Source organism: Tyto alba, unplaced genomic scaffold, assembly GCF_018691265.1.
Source record: "Tyto alba isolate M040663 unplaced genomic scaffold, T.alba_DEE_v4.0 Super-Scaffold_14, whole genome shotgun sequence".
Classification (NCBI taxonomy): domain Eukaryota; kingdom Metazoa; phylum Chordata; class Aves; order Strigiformes; family Tytonidae; genus Tyto; species Tyto alba.
The window spans coordinates 58,901,854-58,924,969 of NW_024881276.1; the positions used below are offsets into that span (position 1 = coordinate 58,901,854).

At 47.9% G+C, this 23,116-nt stretch overlaps 1 protein-coding gene across 2 annotated transcripts; it reads left to right on the top strand.

The window, feature by feature from the left end:
* The first annotated feature begins 557 nt into the window (after positions 1–557).
* Positions 558–10,817, top strand: LPAR5 (lysophosphatidic acid receptor 5). Of its 2 annotated transcripts, none has more exons than XM_032995701.2 (3): positions 558–682; positions 1,923–2,208; positions 8,133–10,817. In XM_032995701.2, exon 3 carries the CDS (start codon positions 8,458–8,460, stop codon positions 9,568–9,570), a length of 1,113 nt encoding a protein of 370 aa, XP_032851592.1. In that variant the 5' UTR covers positions 558–682; positions 1,923–2,208; positions 8,133–8,457; the 3' UTR covers positions 9,571–10,817. The 2 variants fall into 2 exon arrangements, with proteins under 2 accessions (XP_032851592.1, XP_032851593.1); XM_032995702.2 differs by having other exon boundaries at positions 2,111–2,208.
* Positions 10,818–23,116: the final 12,299 nt, after the last annotated feature.

Sequence of the window (23,116 nt, forward strand, 5' to 3'; positions counted from 1 at the left end):
GGTACCCCTTTCTTAAGACCCCTTGGGAGCCCAGGAGAATGTGAGTTGTGCAATCAGGGAGCTGAAATGTCCTGGGAGAAAAGCCTGCCATTCCCCCAGCAGGCCTGGGAAGTGCTGGCTGCCCCCACTGCCCTCTAAGGTTGAACTCCTCACACAGCCCAGAGGTTTCTGCTTTTCCTGTCTGAATCATTCAGAAAGTGAAACACAGCTGTCCTGGCCCTGCTATAGTTTTTTCCCCCGTGGCCCCACATGCGGTTTCACCCCTTTGCTGTGCTCTTCCACATTTCCCTGCACAAAGAGGTCTGAAGAGCACTGGGGTTTATCAGTCATCCTTTCAAACCTGAGCAGCCCCTTCTGTTGTAGAACACTTCCCACGTCTCTCCTTGCCTTCCCAGCTCCCTGCGTCCCTCATTCTGTTGGGTCCTTGCTCCTGCTTTCTGGAGTCAGCACTCCGGGGCAGCAGGCATGTTGGGATCTGCAGCATCAGGGTGTAGCCTCCAACACACACCCCAGTAATCTGGTCTTACCTGCTGTCGACTCAGACAGCGGTGAGGAAATGCTGAGGGTTGCACTGTTCATCCCAACAAGCTGAGTGTCCAAGAGACAGCGAGGGACAGAGGTGTGAGCCCACCTGGGCAGGGGGAGACAGAATTCATGGGCTGATGCACCAAGACCCAGTGAGGTGAGTGGGCCTGGCTGGGCGAGGGATGCTGTGGGGCAGCACGGGCTGGAGGGCTAGGCTCAGTGCCACCGTGTCCTCCTCTTCCAACACGCACAGTAAAGCCAGGACTGCCAGGCTCAGCCAGGTGCGTGCACATGTGTGTGCAGGGGAAGGGCCACAGGGGAGGGGAAAGTTCCCACAGAAGGTGTCAGAGATGCCTTTTGCAAATGGAGAATTACAGCCCCCCCAGCCCCTCCCAACCCGATATATCTGCAAGCCTTTATCAGTACCAGAGCCTTGACATGAACTGAAGAGACACAAAAAGCTGTGAGAACAAAGATCCCAGCAACTAGGAAGTGAGAAAGGGGGTCTGGTTAAAACAGAGGCACTAAAAAGGAGCAGGGTGAGATCAGTGGTTTGGGTGCTATTGTACCCTCCAAGGATTTATGAGCAGCAGGAACATACATTCCTGAACGAGGAGTTAGTGACAGCAGAACAAGGCAGGCAGGGAGTGAGAAAGTCAAACACCAGCAGCAACAGCCAGCAGGCAGAGAAGCCAGGCAAGGGCTGCAGGAAAAGACGGAGCCCATAGGCATGGCACTTTCTTCTTGGGGCAGCTGCTCCTGGGGATGGACAACGGTAGGATTAGGAGCATCCCCCCCACGACCTGAGTCTTCTTCTGGGTGTGCTGGGACTGGCAAAGCAGAAGTTGGGCTTGAAGAAACTGAATGCCAGATGGGCTCTGCAGAAGGGCAGGTCCCTTCCCAACTACACTTGGCAGTGCTAGGTTGCAGATGTCCTGCTAAATCAGCCCTTGCATGTACTTAGCATGTGCCTCCTGTAGCCTGGAACAACATGGACTGACGTTTGCGGCAAGCATGCCTCTGCCTGCCACAAACACTGACACCTCTTCGGAGCCTGGTTCTTTCTGGGTCCCTGCCACATGCCAGGGGTGCACAGCTCCCCAGGCAGGAACTCAGCCCCAAAGCGTGCAAGCCCGTGGGATTGACGGGGCTCTGAGCCTTTGCTCTCACTAGTGATTAAATCAACTTTGCTCTCACTTCCCGTATTTCACTTCTACCTCTTGTTTGGCAATATTTTGGGGAGGGGGATGTTTTAATTTTCCCTTGCCAGTCCTGGGGGTGGCTGAGTTAACATGCCAAAGACAAGCCAGTATTTGGCACTATGACCCAGGGCAGACCTTCTCAGTTGCAAGGACACCTGGGTGTTTCTTCTTTCATGATTACATTTGCTTTCATAGGATGTGTTTAAGCTTATCAGCTTTGGATAGCAAAGTTCATGCTTTGTGGCCAGCCAGAAGTGCATCAGGAAGTGAGAAAGGAAAGGAGATGAACTGCAGCATGACAGACGTAGAACCAGCCATGGCGCAGTAGCGGACGGCTATGATTTAGTAGCCAAAAACCCTGTCTGGATCTGTTTTGATTCAAGCTGCCTGCAGTTTTGTTGCCTGGATCAAGACCTCCGCAGTGACAGCGATTGCTAGCCAGCAACTCCTCGTGCACCCTTGGCTCTTCACCCGTGGAGAGGTAAGTGAGATGGAAACAACTGGAGAGCTGGATGGTCTGGGCGCACTGGGCACTGGTCCCCGGGAGCTGCTGCGTGTGTGCTGCCAGACCTGCCCACGGAGCACCGGGAAACCCTCTGTGCCTCTTCAGTTGCCTGGGGAACCTAGAGGTGCAAGGCAAATCTCACTATTTACTCAAATGGAGGCTTCCTTTGGGATCCTGTGATACTAAAAGCACAGGCGACCTGCGGAGCTTACTTGCCAAGGTGCCCACGATGGAAACCCTCTTCTGTGGGGCCCTCAGAAGATGAAGGGGGGGTGACACCTCCAGGGACTAAGCTGTGGCAGTGTGATCAGATCTCATGAGTTAAATATGGAGGTCTCGGTTTTGATGTCATGTATCTTCCATTAAAAACAAGATATCCTAAGTATTGAACGTCTTCAAAGTTCTAATCATCACAATAATCAAAATTCTTGGTTAGAAAAAAGGTGAAAAGTAGGGTTTAAATATCACCTGAAGCAGGTTAAAAGCATCCACATTTATGAAAAAAAATATAACTTAAATTGCTAAAGCAAAATTGGGCGGGAGGTGGGTTTGAGGTTTGGTGCGCTCTTTGTTATTTCCTCTTGGTTCCAGATTTACTAAGTGAGCTTGTGCAATTTGTGTTTTCAGCTGCACTGCTTTGCACCCCGATGCCACATTTTCTGTCTGCATCCCCAGGGCAGCCTCAAAGCGCTCCAGGGTTTAAATGACAAGTGACTCTTGGAAACACTGACCTTGTGGCATGCTCAGCAAGATTCTTCTAACTGTCTTTTTCCACCTCGTTTCTCAGCCCCATGCATAACCCTGTATCCCACCACGCTGTGCTTCTTTGTCATACTTGTGGTGCTAGTGTCAAGAGAGAAGATGCGCAGGATGACGCAGCTCCATGTCAGGCACACATCTCACCTCAGGGCATGCCTGCCTGTTCCAGCCCCTGTATGCAAGTACAGCTAGGGCTCCCCATCTCCTCCAAAAGAAAAAACTCAAAATCCCCATGGGTTTTTGCACGTCCTGTGGGGCCGCCCTGCCTAGCAGCCGTTTTGCTGGCTCTGGCTCATCTCAGGCCAGCACCCCACACCAGCCAGGGCCCTGAGCCGCTCCCGAGCACTTCAGGGAGGCATGTGGTCGCAGGAGGGGCTGTCTGGGAGGGGAGGACAGTGCATTCAGCTGTTTTTTTGGGGGGACGTCTGCCCATCCTCCAGCATCACGTTCTCCTCTCCCCTCACACGGCAACAGCAGTTGACATTGCCCCCACCTCCCGCCTATAGTGCCACCTCTTCCTCCCTCGCTGGCGTTTTCCCTTCCTTTAGTTTCTGCAGCCTCTCCTCCCCTGCAGCAGTTGCTCATAGTGTGTCTCTGCGTGTGTGTACACACGCACACGTACATAATGTCATGTCCATGTCATTCCCCCTGTCCCCGCTCCCAGAGCAAGAATACTAGCAACGAATTAATTTTCCACCCGAAAACAGAAAGAAGTATCTGCCTAGGTAGCATCTATCGTTCAAATTGCTCTTTTCTGTCCCTGCTGGGGAGAAGGCAGATGGCCTACAGGGGCTCATACTGACCTTCATTTAGAGGTAAAAAGATGCTTCCTCTACCTCCTGGGCCACCTTCCTTCAGTTTTTCAAGACAGCATCTCATTGTGAGGAGGACGACAGTTCAGCTGTGGTACCAGTGCATCCTTACACAGCTGATGACTTGAAACCTCTCAGCAGCTTTTGTGTAGTGCAATGAGTACTTGACGTTATTTTAGAGGCAACCGCAAAGAACATGGCCTGTGGCTCTCAGACATTAACCAAGAAAGATAATAGAACCTGTTTCAGCTCTTCTGTGTCCCTGCTAACAGCCTGCGTTACCCATAGCTTTCCTCTTCAGTGAGGGACAGTCAAAATGGTACCTTAATTGCTCTGCAGAGATACGGTCCATTCCCACAGCTTCGTCTCTCCAAAGACTGTGCATGTACACATCTCACTACGGGTCTCTCAGATCTTTATTACAGTATCTGTTACATCAGATTTGAGACTATCAGCTTAGCTTCAATAACACCACTGTTAGTGGATTCTTGCATCTGTATTTCCACCCACTCAGAAAAAAAAAAAAAATCCCCTCAAAAAAACCCCAATCTATTTTCCACTCAGTAATATCTGCTGCCAGTTAGAACTCTGCTGTTTGGTGTCTTGAAGGCTGAAGGGATAGTATGTAAAGAAAAAACACTCAGAAAAAAATAAAAGGTGATGGTGGGCAATAAACTAAACAGAATTCCTGTACTGGTGGTCATGGCAGGAAAGCCTGGGATATTGCCACAGCATAAAGTGTCTTTACAAGGAAAGTCATCAAAGGACTGTCTCTGATCAAAACAGTGGTAGGAATGGTTATGGAGCAGGAAGATGCACAAAGCAATGTCTGAAACCACACGGCTCCTACCCCAGAGGTCCAAAAACAACTGAAGGGTGGAAGACCCAACTAACTGGTGTAGAAACACTTGCTTAAAACTGCTTTTAAAGGCTCACTAGCAGACAAAATTTGAGAAAAGGTTCTTGGGGATTTCAGACCAGGGAGCTTGATGTCAGTGCTGAGCAAATTAGTAGAAGCTATAATAAAGGAAAAAATCAATTGGCATGCAGTCACATCTAATTACCGGAGAAGAATCATCATGGCTTTTATAAAGGGATGCTGTGTCCTTATTTGAATGAGTCAACAGGCATGTGAACAGTGTCCCATGTGGATTTCCAAAAGGCTTTCAAAAGGGTTCTCATCAATGGTGCTTAAAGAAAATGTTCCTACCTGGACAGAAAGTGCCTAAAAAATAAGATAGAGAATGAGGGTAGGTGGTTGGTTTTCTCAGTGGAGTGATAAGACACCAGAGCTGGGGCTTGGACTGTTTGACTTATTCATGAGGGATGAATACTAAAATAACAAATCTATTGGAGACATAAAATTATTCAAGTTAGAAAAGATGAGGGTTGGCTGTGAAGGACTGCAGAGATTAAGAGAAGTGTGAGTGACTGGCTTTAAAATAACAGCTGAAATTTCATCTAGCAAAGTGATGAGAAAAAGCAATCTGAACTGACCGTTACCCCTGGCAAATGAGATCTACACCTACTAAGCTCAGTGCACCCACATCTTTAACATTGTGTACGTTTTGAACACCCCACCACAGAGCTCACAAAGGCTGTAGCATAAGTGGAAGGGTGCTGAGAAGGGCAACAAGGACAGAACAGCTCCTCTGTGAGAAACAACAAGGATGTCCTAGCCTAAAAAAAACAAAACAAAACAAAACAAAAAACTACTGTGGGGGAATATGGTAGATGTTTATAAAATCATCGGTGATAAGGTGAATAGGGATGTTTTTTCTACTGTCTTTTCCAGCACTAAAACTAGGAACTGAATCTAGCAGTTGCTGATTCAAAAATTAGTAAAAGGAAGTGGTCTTTCACCTGAGATGCGATTAAACTGTGAAATTTCTTGGCACTCCTGGCACTGGATGTTGTAGATGGTAAATTTTACATCAACTCAAAAAGCTACTGGAAAAAATAATGGAAGAAAAGTTCCTCAAGGACTACTGCATGCAAATAGATCACCTCTGGCTCAGGGAATCCCTGGGCTACAATATGCCCTAAGAGAACTTGAGGGAGGATAACTACATGATTGCACTGTTCTTACATTATCCCCTCATCATCCACAATTTGAGACAGAATACTAGCTGTAGATAGACCACTGATTTCACACAGTATGGACTGTGCTTACATATTATATTCTCTACAGATGTTTATTGAATACCTCGTGATAAAAATAGCTTGTCTGCAGAGATAAGTCACCTTCACCGGACACCTGGCTGGTCTGGGCACTCATGTTAGAGCAGGTCATGCTCTCTCACAAAGTCTCATTCTCCCTCATTTTGTCTTGGTCAAGCCAATGGTCTCACCAGTCTGTTCAGTCTGCAGTCATTGCAAGATTTTGGCTCTAGCAAAAGATGACATATCCTCCTTGAGATTTTTGAGGCATCTGATAATTTCACTTGAAACCAACAACATTCTTGCACATTTGCCTTGTCTTGCTGGATTATTTTATTCTTTCATGCAAGTCTTCGCACAAAGTTTTCATCAATCATTGTCAAAGAAGGGTGAAAGCCACTCAGATTTAGCTTTACAAACCAGTAAAAGTTCCCCTGAGAAACCTGTCTTGGCGGTGGACCTGCCCAACAACACAAAAGGGGGGACAAACTGATAGATGTATACTCTCTCATATTAGACTTCCACTGTCATTATTTAACGCGTTGTTGCCAGAATGAATCTTTTCCTACCTATGAAGTCAGCATATGCTTCTTACGTCTTTCATAGATCCTCCCTCCAGATCCGTGCATTGCCCCACAATGCCATCTAGGTCTGACATGCTTGTCACGCCTGTTAAGGTGCTGAGTACCTTCCTCTTACAGTAATATCAACCTTAAGTAAAATTTTCCTCTAAACAGAAAATTCCACTTTCCTTTTGAGGTAAATCACACTCTACGTGTGGTCTGTGAGGGAGTCCCTGTCTAACCCCTACAAACAGCTATGGGGAATTCTGTCATACTTACCAACCCCTGCTCCACTGTGACAGCTTTGAGAGCAGATGTCTAGTTTTAGGATCATAGAATAATTAAGGCACACTCGAGCCTGGCCTCCTACTCAAAGCAGGTCAGCTATCAGATCAGATCAGATCAGATTAGATCAGATCAGAACAAATAAGGTTACTCTGGACTTTGTAAGGTCTAGTTTTGAAAACCTCCAAGGATAAAGACTCCACAACCTCTTAGGGAAACGTGTTGCAATACCCAACTGTCCTCACAGTGAAAGCATTTTTCGCTATATCCAGTCTGAATATCTATTGCTTCAATTTATACCCATTGTCTCTTGTCTGCTTGTCATGCCTCACTGTGAACAGCTAACTCTGTCCTCTTCCAGTAACCACCTTGCAGGTATGAGGAGGCTGATATTATATCCCCTGGAGCCTTCTCTTCCCCAGCTGAGCAGTTCCCTCAGCATCTCCTCACGGGGCAAGCGCTCCGGTCCCCAGACCGTTTTTCTGGCCTTCCACTGGACTCACACCAGTTGATCAATGTTTGGCAAGGCAGTGCTACCGTTAGTATCTAGAGTGGTTGACAGCCTCACATCACTTCAGAGTCACAGGTATGTTTGTCCACACGCGCCTCATGACCCTTCCTGCTTTACTGTGAGCTGCCTTACCTGGCTGTGCTGCCCTGTGCTTGTGGGACATGGGCTGCTTCGTACTTTATGGTGTTGTAAGCAGAAAAATGATCTGAGGACATCCAATCCAAAGGAACTGTATGAATGTAAGCAACATAAGGAACTCCACCTAGCTGGGACTCAGGTATGTGTGGGTTGTTTCATGTAGGAAAAGGAGCTAGGGTGGAGCCAAGTCTAACTGTAGTATAATTCTTTTAATCTGCAATGGTTGTACAAAGTCCTGTTTCTCTGACATAAAACAATCTATGCAGGTTTTATTTTAAGTTCCTTCCAGTCAGCATTTTTCCTCTTAGAATTCTTGCTCCCTTTTTTTTTTTTTTCTTTCTCTTTCTTTCTCTTTTCTGTAACTGCCTTGACTACTTCCCCCCTGTGCTCTTGTGCTGTCCCTTTCTTGTATACATGTGCTCTCAGCAGTGATCAAAGCAACATGCATTTTCTGGGGCTGAGCAATAAATTATTCTGTACCACAATTACCTTCTCTGTGCTCTGGCTTCTTCTGCCATGTATTTACTCACTTTTCTACTGTCCATTTTTCTTAGTCTTTTGGTTTCTTTGTGAGTTCTTGCAGCACAAGACATCATGGTGGGATTTTGACCTTTCAAGAGACCTCTCCCTCTAACTTAAAACCCTCCTGTTTTGGTCTTCCACTCTGACCAGGAATTGTGCTGACATTCAACAACTGGCAATGACCCTCCATTGCATCATCATCACCATAATCACTGGAAAGAATTGCTGAACTATAGGCAGAAGCTAACTCTAGCTGACTGGGTTACCATCCCTGACAGATGACCACTGACCAGCAATCCAAAGCAGCACCAGTCAAGAAAGAGTTGTGCCTATCTACCTCCCAGCTGCAGATGAGGGGAATGACCTACCCGTAGCTTCCTAGAGGGGAATGACTTCTCTCAGCTCTTTTCTTTGCGCCTTAGCCCACCAGAAGGCTCAGCCATCTCAGCAAGACTTTCCCTGATCCCTGCTGGGCATGTCAGCTTTCAATGCATCTCAGACATGCAAGGATTACAGCTTCAACCACCACCTCCTCCTGCCTGGATACATCCTGATATTCATTACAGGTTTGATGCTGAATGTGATGGCCCTGTGGATATTCATCCGCTACCTGCGCCTGAAGTCTGTGGTGATGATCTACATGTTCAACCTGGCTGTGAGCGACCTCACCTTCACACTCCCTCTGCCACTGCGGCTCTACTACTATTCCAACCACCACTGGCCCTTTGGTAACACCCTGTGCCAGGTCTCTGGTTCCGTCTTCCAGATCAACATGTATGGTAGCTGCCTCTTCCTCATGTGCATCAACCTGGATCGTTATGTTGCTATCGTCCACCCACTTCGCTGGCGGCATCTGCGGCGACCCAAGGTGGCCAAGCTCCTTTGCCTGATCGTCTGGGTTGTGATCTTCATGGGCTCCATCCCCACAGCCATAGTCCACAAGCAAAATCACTGTGAGGTACAGAACAAGACTGTTTATCTGTGCTTTGAAAGCTTCAGTGACAACATGTGGCAGAATAACCTCTTCCCCCTAGTTGTCTTGGCTGAAATCTTGGGTTTTCTCCTGCCTCTCAGCTGTGTGACATACTGCTCGATTCGGATATTTCAGGAGCTCTGCCAGGACAGCCAGACAAAAACCCTGCGGCAGCAGAAGACCGTCCGTCTTCTCTTGGTCAATCTGGTCATCTTCATCATCTGTTTTGTGCCCTACAACACTACCCTGGCAGTTTATGGGTTGATAAAGGCCCGGGTGATGAAGGTTGAGCAAGAAACACAGACCTCTGTGCGCCAGGTGTTAATTATGACAATGCTGTTGGCCAGCATGAACTGCACGCTGGACCCCTTGATCTACTACTTCAGTACTGAGGGTTTTCGTAACACCTTTAAGAAACTGCGGCGGGGACAAGCCTGGGACTCAGATATAGGGATGCTTAAGAATCAAGTTGTGGAGAATAAGTCAATCCGAAACCATACTGTCTCAAAAGTGAAACAGTTCCCAGCTGAAAACTTTATCCATCCCAAGGAATCTCTGTCACCACTTCCTACTGCAGTATTTTTGAATGGCCCTATTGAGGACTCAGAAATATAACCACAGAAAGGTCATACCATTGCAGAGTTGCAGTCACCCATTCAATAATTTCAGCAAGACTGTGGGAAACTTAGCAGACTGCATGTGGATGAATGTGATGACACAAAGCTGAAAGACAAAAGGTTGTTTTGAATAAATAGAGATGTCTCGGTGACATGGTCCCACCTGACTCTTTTGACAGGAAACACAGTAGGGAACAAGGACTTGAAACAAACCCAGTATGTCCAGGTCTGGTCAGCACAGATCACTATAGCAAGTCCATCCTGCTTGAACAGCTCCCATCTGCACTTTAGTGTAAAGCAGTTCTGGGGATAATCAGAGCACAGGTATGGTACTCACTGCTGACAGAGTAGTAATGCCTGGGGGAAACTTTGTTGTTTTTTTTTTAACTAGATGCTTCAATTTGAGTCTTAAGTCCAGCTTGGGACACCTAAAGAAGTGTCTTAATTTTCCAAAAGAGTTGAAGCATTTAGCAACCCTTGCTGGGGTCAAGAAGAGTAGCTGAGTGTTTAGTATTCTTGCAGAGAATTGTTTCCTAATTGTAGAGTAAGTCACAGATCTCAGCAGAACAATCTTTTGGAGGTATGTTGAATGTGCTTGTGCAGCTGTACACACACACATGCAGCACAATGGCTATATATTTACCTAAAGCAAAACGGCTTGGGAAACACTAGCATGCTTAAAAATACACCTGACATTCATAATGGTGCCAGAAAAAAAGAGAGGATACCAATACTGTCATCATTTCTGAAGCTCACATCGATGATAGTGCTCTGCACTTTCTTGTTGCTTGGCCATAGGGTGATTAATTTCAGGTCTGAAGTGATTTTCACTGTTAAAAAGAAACGATGTCACAGAATGAGACTGCGGTGAAATATATTTGCTTGAACTGTTTGTACATGCTTTTTCAGCCTGCACTGTATGCAAAGGCCCTATAAATCTCCCCAGAAGCAAGAGATCCAGCTGTACACAGGCAGGGCAAGAAAACCCAGTTTTTCACTCCTGCTAGTGACCAGGGGTTGCCTTTCCACTTGCATTGTAAAACAGCCACTCTGTGGCTTCCGACAGGATTCAGGCTATCCCAGAGTGGGTCGATTATGGTATATTTTGGAAATGTTAAAGGAAGGGTAAGGGAAAGTGACAAGAAATGCGGTTCAGAGCAAAGTCCTGGTTCTTACACTTCTAATTTATCAATTAATCTTGTTTCAATATGGCTGTTGTGGGAATAAATATATTGTTATGCAGCATAGTTTTGTGTTACAACACATTTTAGGAGACATAGGGTTTTAAATACATCTTTCCAGCCTCTCTTGAGGCTACAGGTGATGGTAGAAGCAGGCCTTCAAGAAGACCTGCAGGAGATGATGGGCCTCTCCACAGAGAGATCCTTGTGTCACAGGCTGCCCTGGGAGACATATGCCCTGGGTAGGCCAGTTCTGTCCCCTTTCTCAGCCTGTGCATCACCAGCAGACCAGCCTTGAAATACGCCTGCAGCTGAAGGACATTTAATGGTGTCTGAGAGATGCAGTGGGAGAGATGGAGGAGGGCTTACAGGGCAATAGGTATTTCTATTTTGAAAACTCAGGACTGCCATGTGAATGCGAATCATTGGTGATATAGTGCAGCTGGAGAGGTAGCAGAACTGTGTGCATATCTTCTGCTAGGGCCTGATGTTACCCTTTTGTTCTGTGATTTACAGAGCAGTAGAGTGATAATAGAGCAGCTGCAGTGCTGTAGATTTCCACATCTTCCTCCATCTTCTTCTTTCCCACATCTTCCTCCACCTTCTTCTTTCCTAGACCCCATTCCTTGCCCCTGTTCCTCTGGTCCTTTCTCCCTTCCCAGATATAATACAACAGGCACCTGAGAAACAACACAATGCTTTCACTGCTATGTTTTCTTCCCTGCCCAGTGAAGTTGAATTTTATTTTCCTTTTACCTTGTCTAGAGCACTGCCATAAATTCACAGGAAGATTTGGGTGGGAAGGGACCTCTGGAGGTCTCTACCCCAACCTCCTGCTCACAGCAGGTTGTTGGGGGCAGTGAGGGCTGGCTGCTCCCCAGAGGAACGGCAGCGGAGAGCCAGGCATGGTAACAAGGCAGGCAGAGAAAGGGACTTCCCCAGCAAGGGGAAGCACCCAAACAAGGAGAGCAAGGAAGGGATGGTGATGATAGCCAAGTCCAGTTGCGAATCCAGATCATCAGACAAGCCTGTGGTGACGAGGCAGGTCCAAGGTCAACCTAAGAAGTCAAATCAGTATCAGAATCAGCTCCGGAAGCAGTAATCAGGGTGAGCCACGGTCCCGCGACTGCCAGACAAGTCCATGGTGACAGGGCAGGTCTCAGGTCAAGCCAGGAAGCCTATCCACGGGTCTAGATCAACACAGTGCGTGGTCAGGCACAGGCAAAACTGCTCAGGCAGGAGCCAAGGCCAAGACCACCAGCTTAAAAGCAGCTCCTGGGGCAGGGGTGCAGCCCTGGATGAGGTTCCAGCCGAGCTTCCTGGAAACTCCCCCAAAGTCACCAGAGGGAAGGGGCAGCCCTCAGCTGCACTGCCTCTGACCTGACCCCAAGCTCACACAGCCAAAGCCCCACGAGCAAGGAGGGTGCTCTCGGGACCCGGAGCTGGTTCAGGTTGCTCAGGGCTTGTCCAGGCAGCTTCTGGATTCCTCAGTCTCTCCGGACACCTCTCCAGTGCTGAAACATGCCCTGGGGAGAGGCTTTTTAAATGCCCGACACGGGAATTTGTTACAAGTCACGGCTGCTGCCGCTTGTGCTTTCCCAGGGCCACTGAGAGCAGTCTGGTTCCATCGTCTCTTGGCAAGCTTGCCAAGTATGAATGAAATGTCAGGTGGCAGGTGTCACTCCTTTGGAAGAGACTGCTGCCACAGTTACAGTATCCCCCCCCCAAAACACAACACAGAACATCTCAAAAAGAACATCAGAAAACATTATCTTTTCTTACAGTTTCATTTCTGAAAATAGCTGAACTATTTTTACCTGGAACATATTCCACCTCCAGTAGAGGAAATTTTAGCTCAAATATTTTGACAAAAGTATAAATAACTGAAAAGCTGATCTCTTAATGCATCTCATCAACCAGTTTAACAATCAAGGGGGCTGCTGGTCATGCTGCTCGCAGCAGAAAATTTCCTGACTTGAGGTTTCTGAAGACTTTAATTGTTATATATAAGCAACAGTGTGCCTAGTGTGGGCTGCTATGTTTTGTCCTTTAAGTTTTCGATCTTTTTCAGCTTGCATGGGTTTTGTTTAATTTTTGAGGATTCTACTCAGATTTAATCGCCTTGGATATTCTGGAGGGGATTTGGGATGTTTTTCATGTCTGCTAGAGAGAATCAGTATTAGCTTATGCGTTTCTGTCTCTGTTAGCCTGATTTCTTTATTCCATCACACGGTGACAAAGAATAGAACATGTACATACCGTCTCTCAGTGAAATGAGTCACTCACCCTATCTTGCTTTATAGCTTCTGTTTAATAAGTATGTATAAAAAAAGCCAAACAAACAAATCTGAAAGTCCTAGGTTATGATGGTGTCCAACACTACCAATTGCTACAAAACAGAACCACTTGAAAGCATGTGTTTAAAACAACAGGAACAAACTATATGGAGCGATGGTATTCAAGAAAGGAAAGTTAAGTGGAAACGTAAGCTCAGCAAAGCCTTTTCAACCTTTATAACTGACCCTCTATATCCTACTGTGATAATTCTTGAATTAGTATTCTTGCTAAGTATGTCAGGTGTAAAAGATGCCATTTGCTGCTTCCCTGTACTTCGTGTCGTTTGCAGATGTGAACACTAAACAAACGTCTTCTTATCAAGTAAGACTAAACAAGTGAAAGGTCAGCAAGGTGGCAAAGGAGCACAGAATGCTTATTCTATACAGATCAGACAGGGTATCTGCAAAAATGAATAAATCCATTAGGATTTCAAGTCTTTTGACTTCCAGAACAGACATGCCAGTCACTTCTGGAAATGGTTCCTTATTTGGATGGTACAGAAACATACTATTGTGATCTTAAATGTATTTTATACTTTCTAGAAACCCACTGATGCTCTGGGTTCTGTAAGTCAGCTTGAAAAGATGTTTCACAAGTCCCAGAACAAGCCAGACTTGATCTTCAAATTGTTTTTATTATTGCTTGTATTCCTTCCACCACTGTATGCTTCCCACAACTTGATATACCCCTTCAACAAAACACGTATTTTTATATTACAAACACCCTGAACATCTTAAGGGCTCCATTCCCCTCCAGTCGCTGGAAGTTGAAACAGATGCCCTCCAGAGGTCCTTCCAACCTAAATAACTGTATGATGCTCTGACCTTGTGTTTTAGATGCTGATCTGATATCCCAAGCATTTTTTCAGCTTCTTCATTATCATTTCCTCTTAGAGTTGTTTCTCGCTTGGATTACACTTTGCATACCTTGCCTGCCTTCCAGCTGCAGCCAGAGTCGTTGATCATGTGGCTGAACACAGTCAGACTAAGCTTTGCATTTCATTACTTCTTTTTGAAGCCTTTCTTTCAAACTCTTGTATTCTGCAGTGCTAACAGACTCTCGGCAGAGGCCAGGCTGATACCGCTGAACAACCTTGCTGACCGAAATTGTCTCAGGGTTTCCTTGCGGTCTCCCACATTTCCATGTCACCTGCTGTCTCTGCTCTTACATTTGAAGGATCTTTGGGTGTGGATCATTTTTTGCTCGTCTTGCGTAGCACCTCGCACAGCGAGATAGTGGTCTCTAAGGGCTCCCAAACAACATAAGAAGAAATAGTGTAGTATCGCTGAAGAACCTGCTATGCTGCTAATTTTGTTTGACAGTATTTAGGAGTCTGGAGGTGCTAAGGCCAGGCACCACTACCACTGCTTTAACCTATTTCGCTCAGTAGCAGTGACACGGCAATGGGGATGTAGCCTTCCATGCTAACTGTAAAACCTCCCTGCCCTGCAAATGCTACCGGCTGAAGCACAGGCAGGCACTCTCCACTTCAGACCCTGAAATACAAGGGAAGAAGAAAGTACTTTTCTCCAGGAGGTCAAGAGATGGAGGGAATAGATCAAACTTTTCACCACAAAGTGGTGATGAAAGACCTTTTCTGACTCTGGGTGGAAAAAAAAAAAAAAAAAAAAAAAAAAAAAAAAAAAAAAGGAGAAACCCATCACTGGGCTATAAAGCAACCTGTCCCTTCATCAGGAACAGACTCAGACGACAGGACCAAACCCTCAGCACACGGTGTGACACCGGGAACAGCCTGTCCCAGCTTCAGAGGGGAGCCTGCAGGGTCTCGGTCTCTTATTCTTTGCCCTCCTAAGAGCCTGTGTGGGTAAAACACACCGAGCCAGACACAGCCAGGGCTAGCTGAAATGGGGGGGGGGGGGGGGTGCTCTCACCAAAACGCCTGTTTCGCGACGAAAAATCCCGCTTGGGACCAACAGCACCGTTTGCCTCCCCATTTGGGCCGGCCGCCTTTTTAACCCGGAGGCAACAAAAAAAAGATTTCCAAAGCCAAACCAACAGCTAAATCCCTCCGGCGGCAGCTCGGCGGCCACGCGGCCCCACGCGCGGCGGGGGCGCGGGGGGGGCGGGGCCTGGCGGGAGGGGCGGGGCCTGACGGGAGGGGCGGGGCCCGGCGGGAGAGGCCGGCGGCGCCCCCCCCCGCCCCGGGGCGGTTGCTGGTGGGGGGGCGGCTCGCACACGCGTTGCCACCGCCCCGCCCGACTCGCGCTCTGCGCGGCCAACAGCGGCCCCCGGCGGCGGCGACCGTGCTGCTGCTGCTGCTCCTGTTCCTCCTGCTGCTATCCTGCTCCTGCTCCTACTCCTGCTGCTGCTCCTCCTGCTCCTGCTCCTGCTCCTGCTACTGCTGCTGCTCCTCCTGCTCCTGCTGCTGCTGCTGCTGCTGCTGCTGCTCCTGCTCCTGCTCCTGCTCCTCCTGCTGCTATCCTGCTCCTGCTCCTACTCCTGCTGCTGCTCCTCCTGCTCCTGCTCCTGCTGCTGCTCCTGCTCCTGCTGCTCCTGCTGCTCCTGCTGCTATCCTGCTCCTGCTCCTTGCTCCTGCTGCTCCTGCTCCTGCTGCTCCTGCTGCTGCTGCTCCTGCTGCTGCTGCTGCTGCTCCTGCTCCTCCTGCTCCTCCTGCTGCTATCCTGCTCCTGCTCCTGCTGCTCCTGCTGCTGCTCCTGCTCCTGCTGCTCCTGCTCCTGCTCCTGCTCCTGCTCCTGCTGCTGCTGCTGCTCCTGCTCCTACTCCTGCTCCTGCTGCTGCTGCTCCTGCTGCTGCTCCTGTTTCCGAAGCGACAGGTCACCCCGGCGGGGCGGGGGGGGGGCGCAGGGTCCGCCGCCCCCGGCGCCTCGGGGAAGGAGCGGGGCGGAGCGCTGTCCGCCGGGAGGGGTGGCAGCCGTCAAGGCTGGTGGCCCTGCGGTGTCCTGCAGCAGGGCACGGCTCTGGTTCTTGTGCCCTCCTTCTCTCGGCCGCTGGGAAAAAGCGATTTAAGAAAAAAAAAAAAAAAGAAATGGTAATAGAGGAAAGAAGCTGTAAAACATAAGGAAGTAAAGGTGCGAGTGCTTCTCCAGGAGCAGGGGGGAAAAGGGGAGTTAATTTTGTCAGGACAGCAACACCCCAGTACAAGACGAAGAAGAAAAGAAGCGACAACAATAAAAGCATTTGAAAGTAATCTCACCCATCACACAGGTCATTGTGTCCCGTGAGGGTTTTACCCGATCAGAGCCTGGCAAATGCTGAACTCGCACATTTACAGAGTGCTGCAATAAACGAAAACACACACCAAAAAAAGGTTTCACAGCCCTACACTTTTGGTTCAGAAACACCAGACTTAGTTTTCTCCTTTCGGGCTCCTTATGCATAGGTGTCACGGTTGTCCTTGGTTACGCAATGACAGATTGTTTTCCCCACCAAGTCCCTTCTTTGTTCCCCGCGTAGGAAGAACACAGCTCACAGAAAAAAAACAAAAAAAAAAAAAAAAAAAAGTAGCTATTTGCTATTATTCTTTTTTTTTTTTTTCCCTCATGCAGTATACAAACCCATCAGCTATTTACTGCACATATCCAAACTCCATTCTGCAAACAGAGCTACTGATCTTCTCAAGCTTTTCTGTAGTATTTATCATCTCTGCATCCAATGGCTTCATAAATTTGAATTAATTTCTTTCACAAAAGGCCCACAAGCCACTATGGTATTATTGCTGTTTTATAGGCATGAAACATAGCAGCTAAAAAGTGTGTTCTGAACTACTTTGGATGTTACTTTTTGGACTGCTATGTAGCAAATACACATTCTTTGTGTCACTCCTACTGATTTCAGTCACAAATACAAGACGTAATCAATTCTGTGAATCAAACACCAAAGTCTCAAGCCAAGAGCCTTTATAAGAAGAGGCAAAAGAATGGTGCCTTTTGGGGACAATTTTGTGCATGTGCTGATGCCCAGTATCATCTGGGGGCTCTGGGGCAGAGATCAGCGCTATGAAGGTGGCGGTAAGGGGTTCACAAACACTGTGTTGCAAGGAGATTAATTTTTTCAGATGCTTCTATATCAGCGTGCAAAATCTAGATAATGAGCAAAGGGAATTAGACGTTCTCATTGATGAGCACTGCATTTGATATAATTAGCATTACAAAAAAACCCGGTGGGACGATTTGCATGATTGCAGTGCTAGAGACCTCGGTTACTGCCTGTTCAGAGGGGACAGGGAAGTTAAAAAAAAAAAAAAAAGAGTTGGTGAAAGATGCTGCTATGGCTTGGGGACAGCGGTTGCTTCTGTGCAGCCACAGAAAGCGTTGCAGTGTGCCCGGCAGGCTGTGGAGCCAGCGGGGCAGCAGGGGTGGGGGTGATGCTATCGGGCACCTGAATCTGGGGCCCTTGTGAAAGACCTGAATCTGGGAGATGTGTGGGAGACTTCTGCAGCCGTAGTAAGGACGCCTCATTAGCACTTGCCAAAATTATTGGCGACGATTGGTAAGGATCGGCATTGCCACAAGCTGGCTTGGTTTTGGAGTGTGTTGCGATGGGTAGCGAGGCATTAGTTGTTGGCCTGGGAATCAGAAGTTGTTTTCATGACCTGGTTGCCTTATATGCACATCTGGAGCGTAACCGGAACCGTCAACACACACACTTGGTGCTCCAACAGGACCTGCCTTCAGAGGAGGGAAGTGATGTGGGGAATTAGTCAGGAAGAAACAGTGACAGAAAAATACCAGTGAGTTCCGACGGTTGGCTGTACCTAGCCAAATTGCCCATGGCTATAATCAATGCAGAAATGCCATCTTAGTTCAGAGGTAGTGAGAAATTTAGAACCTAAAAGGGTAAGACAGACAAAAAGGTGACAGGGGTCATCCTGTCATTCTGCACTTTGTACTTCCTAGAGGTTAGGGAAGGGAAGGCCAGTGGGTATGACACTGTGACTTACCAGCCAAGGAAGAATTAAATATAGCAGAAGCAATAGGAAAATTCTCCGGCTACTTAAGTTAGAAATGGTATTTATTGACTTTAGCTGTTTCAGAGTAGCTGCCAGTAGCAATATATCCTCAATCTGATGAGTAGATCATTGACACAGGCAGGGTGACATCAATACTACAAAAGGAAATGATCAGGCTCATCACTTGAGCTATTTTTGAAGCTTGGGAGGGCCCTGTCATACATACAATTCTCCATTTTGCTTTCTTCAAACTTGACCCTGTGCTATCTTGTTCCCTCCGTGCTGTCTTTCCTCATGTCATTTTCTAGACATGCAGTCTGATGCAGTCTGAAAATACTAAGAAAAACTACTGTCTTCCAAAACCCTAAGGCACTTTGCACCGAAAACATAACTTTATCCGGGAGAGCAACTTCCCAGGGACACCAAAACATAGGATGAAGCTGATTGTGCCTGCCTTTTCCAACACTTCTGTTTCTGTCCTTGGGTTGATTTCTGTAGCCCTCTATAGGGGGTACCCTTCACCAATTTAAAAAATAAAACATAATTTTTTTAAAAAAGTGTTTCCTACTGGCTTGGGCTTAGCATGGAGATTGTGATAGTGCTCCTCAGAAATAACCTCCTCAGCGCTGATGGTTTGATCCAGCTGAGCTGTGTACCACTTTTCCTTCCTGTTGGGCTGAGCAGGGTGGTGAGTGGGGATCTCAGAGCCTGACAGGGAGCTCTTCCCTGTGCAGAGTTTCTGGTGGCAGCTGAGTGCTGTGGAGGGAAGTTGTTCTGCTTCATGTTTCAGATTTCCAAGATTGCCTGTGCGACATCAGACACTGCACTGCAACAAAGCCTGTAAGGAACAGGAAAGGCTCTGAGACGTACTGGAGAAGCTACTTGCGCTCCTCACCAGAGGAACACTTTGAGATGCTGATAGCACAGTGACCCTACCAAGAACACAGGATCTTCATAGCACTGTCTCTGTGCTTGGATGCCAGGGAAAATGTCCAGAATGATCTTTTGTCTCAGCTCTTTGGACTCACGCTACAGTGATGGATGCTTTTAGAATCCGAGGTGGGGCTTTGCTTGTGTCTGAACCTGCAGCCATTGGGAGCTTACAGCTTCCCAGTCTCGTGTAGCTCATGAATGCCAGTTGATATTCCTTGTCCTGCAGCGAACCTGCATCAAATCCATCTCAAGTTCTTTTCTCAAATAGCTTAGGGAGTGATTCCCAGGCTATAATTTTGAATACAGAGCTGGTCAAGGAAAGTCAGCATCTCTTTCTTATATTTTGTTGCTCCCACAGTTTCTTGGTGGGGAAAGGGAGGAGGTGGAAGAAAGGAAAAAAAAAAAAAAAAAAAAGCCCAAGCATCCATAAAAGGGGGGAAATTACAGAAAGACAGATTCCACTTGGCCGTGCATTCAGCTTCTGCAGGGTAAACTGGAAACTTTGTTGGTAAGGTGCAATGTCCTTGTTTTGTCTGGCTGGTAGAGTTTATTTGGCTGTTGAAAGAATTATTTTGAAGGATTTGGTACCACAAAGACTTGAAGACCAACTTTAACATCTGACATTGTTCCTATGTTCAGCTCTGGGGGGTTTCTTAATGCCATCCTTGTTTCTACTTCAAGTCTAGGTGACTGCATCTGTCAGCAAACATACCAGGTGTTGGAGAAAAAGATGTCAGGATGTCATTTACCGGCTGGTGAAGGAGGCAGATCTTTTTCATCTATGTTCTTTCATGTGGAGAACGGCAGCTCAGAAGTTGTTGTAGAATCCTCTCCATCTTACTCTTTCTTCTTTTTCCCTCTCTGCTTTAGCATGGTAGCAGTGCTGCCAGCCTCAGGATTCCTGAATCATGACTCAGGAACCATGAGATGCAGGAACCTGAGGGTTTGCTTATGCTCCTAGAACAGGGTAGACACTGGTGCTTGCTTGGCCAGCTCCTTGCTCACCCTTGCACCTCAGATTTCTTTGCTCAGTTATCCGAGTGCTCTTCCTGCTCTTTGGCTCCTTAATGAGTCTATCACAGTTTGTTCTTTCCTATCTCCAGGTCCAGTGTTGTCACACCCTTCCCACCACTTTTAGCTCCCCTTTTCTCCCCATTTCACTGCCTCCTTACTTCCAAGACTAGCTTGCTTGTTCAACTTGTCCTAGTCTTCCCTCTTTCTAGGCCCTGCTTCCACTACAGCTATCAGTCTTGACTTTTTTTAACCCCGTGTACTCGGATTTTCAATCTAGTTGTGTTATTCAGCCAGTCAAGGTTCTTTTCTCCCTTTTCCACCCCTTCATTTTCCAGTAACTCCCCCTGTCTTAACCCTCACACCGGTTCTAGTATTATTAGGCTTCTTGCCCTCACCTATTCTCTGTGCTGCCCTTCCCCAAGGGATTTGCCATCCTCCCTTCACTCGCCTGCTCCTCCTTTACCCTGTCTAGACCCAGAGCAGTAAGCAGCAACTGGGTGCTTGCTCTGGCAGCTCAGGCAGGGCAGTGGTTGCAGAAGACGGGCAGCTTTTACCCGCAGCCCTACGACATGCACGTACGCTTATCCCACCTTTGTGAGGCCGTGGCCAGTGACGGTGGATCCTCGAAGAACTACGTGGTGAAAGTCTAGTGTCCCTACAGATTTTTTACAATTTTATTTTGAAAGGCTTACCATTTATCAAAATTTAGCATGGATTTTTCTGGGGAGAGTGAGTTGTGTAGCTCTGATGCGAGGACAGGTCTCCTTCTTAGGCTTCAGCTTCCTTCTCAGAAGCAGCTGGGCTGGAGTTGTTCATAGTAAAGGGCTGTTCTTTTTAATGTACACTTTAATGGGCTAAATCAAAATATTGTCCTCTGCTTTTTTTTCCCCCAAAGTAGATTAAATATTCAGGCTGAAGCTGTATTTAAAAAGAACAAAAAAAAATATATATATATATATATATTAAAAAAACGCAGATGGAGGCCAGAATGGAGAATTTCAGCTCTAATTTTAAGTTAGAAGCAAGTGAACTGTTTACAGCGGGAATGCCCAGACAGTCTAATTCCAGCTCTGCTGGTGACTTTCTCCTTGCAAAAATCTGCAGATTGAACTTGCCACTCTGGGATCAGTCACATCGCTGTCCCTAGCAACTTCAGAATGAGGAAGGAATACAGTACTCGCTTTGCCGTAGATTATGCCTTCTCAGAAGCTTTGTCTGGACTGTGAGGCAGATGGAGAAATGAGGCCTGATAGCTGGAAACAGTTACTTCACACACAAAGCCTGCGATATTTTTTTGGAAAGAGAGAAGGGCAAACCTGAAACCTGGAGTTTTTTATAACGTGGTTGGTCTGTTAACAATGTCACCAGAGTAAACTGATCCATTTAAAAACAGTCTTGTTACACCTTCAAAAAGCACTGGTGCGGACATGTTCAAGCCTCACCTAAGATGAAACATTCCGAAGTGGTATCATTAAAGGTGGCGAGTTCCTAAAGTAAGGGATGAGGCGCCTGTTCACGTAGTGCCATCAAACGGAGAGCCTGCCGGCTGGCGTGGCTCACTGCCCGGGACGCTAATGCCCCTCCTGTGCCTCCTTGGGGCAGCAGCCCGGCTGTAGCAGTTGCCCCGTTTCTGTGAGAGGTGGAAGAGGGGGAAGGCTGCACGGCACAGGACCTGTGCTGGGGGCTGAGGAGGACGGGAGGAGAGGGAGGAGAGCGTGCAGGGGAGGAAAGGAAACGGCTGCCAGCGGGGCAGGCGGGCCCTGAAAAGCGGGGTGCCCCGCTGGGGTCCAAGGATGGCTGCTGAGGTCAGACCTCCTCCTGCAGCTCTTGTGCCGTGAAGTGCTGGACTTGGCGCTGGAGCAGGCACTGAGCATGCACGTCTTCCACTCTGTCACCAGAGCCAAGAAAGAAGCAGCTCCTACTGCAGTGGGTCGGTAGGGGATGGCCAGGGACCGGGAGCACCCAAACTGCGATGGATTTCCACTGTGTGCCCAATCCACAGATCTGTCCAATTAAAAGCCGGGCTTGGGGCAGTTTAAGTTCCTCCTCTGCATTAGGCATTTTCAGTATTTTACTAAACAGATTCAACATTGATCTAAACATGTCATGTGCAGATGGTATAGAATGGACCGTATGTTGCAAACTAAAGCTCTGTGTTAGCTCAGCCTGGCATGACCTGGCTTGGCCCTTCAGTTACTTGCTATGTAAAAGAAGCAAAAGGCAGCTATCTTCCCGAGAATGCAGACTGGAGACCTACTTAGTAGGTGCCCAAGTGCACAGAAACATGAAAAACAGCAAATGGGAAGGATCGTCAAAAGGACTCGGTGCTTCCAGGCTCCAAGTCCAGAGCTCCTTCTCCAAGACCGCGGAGCGCTGCGTTGCGTTCGCTTGCTTGCTTGTTTCTAACCGATGCCAGAAGATCACCTGTGGACAAAATGTACGACAGGCAGGAGAAACCGCGCCGCCGTTTGCAGGCTGCATCCTCCACTGCCTTGTGCTCCCCTGCAGACGTTTTCCCCCGTTAGCAGATCTGCCACAGGGGGACGGACTCCCTGTAAAACACGGAGTTTGTAAAGGGGGGCTCCTGCATCCACCGCCGGAACGCCGCCAGACAAAGGGACCACACCTCGCCGGTACTGCCGGTGAGGGTGACCGGCGCCGGCGCTGCCGGTGGGCACGCGGCCGTAGGTTTGCTCCCGGCAGACCCCTTCTCTGCTTTCACCGGGATGAGGCCGGACGGAGAGCCTTCCCCCCCCCCCCCCCCCGAAGCAGCCGCAGCGGGTTTCTTGCTGGGAAAACAGAATCCTTCCCGCCTCTCCTTGCAGCGGTGTCCAGACTTGCTGCTGCTGCTCCACAAACCTCATCCCCCTGCGTGTTCTGTGGGGATCTGCCTGAACAGACACGGGCCCTTCGCTGCGACCTACCCCGCTTCGTGCCGAGGAAACACCTCGCTGCCGTGCCGCTGCGTGTTATTGTTTCCCAGCCTGCCTAGCTATTTTTAATCCACAAAAATCTATCATTTTGGCGCCTCCATTCAGGGTGTGGGAAATTACGTTTTTTTGGGTTCCTTTCTGCATACAGATTTTTCACATGTTGTTTCAGCTTTTGAGGTTTACACTTGCTATTCCTCCCTTAGATATCGGGACACT

Bases quoted from the DNA above. Each gene is read 5' to 3' on its own strand.
- LPAR5 (XM_032995701.2), top strand. From the start codon at position 8,458: ATGTCAGCTTTCAATGCATCTCAGACATGCAAGGATTACAGCTTCAAC.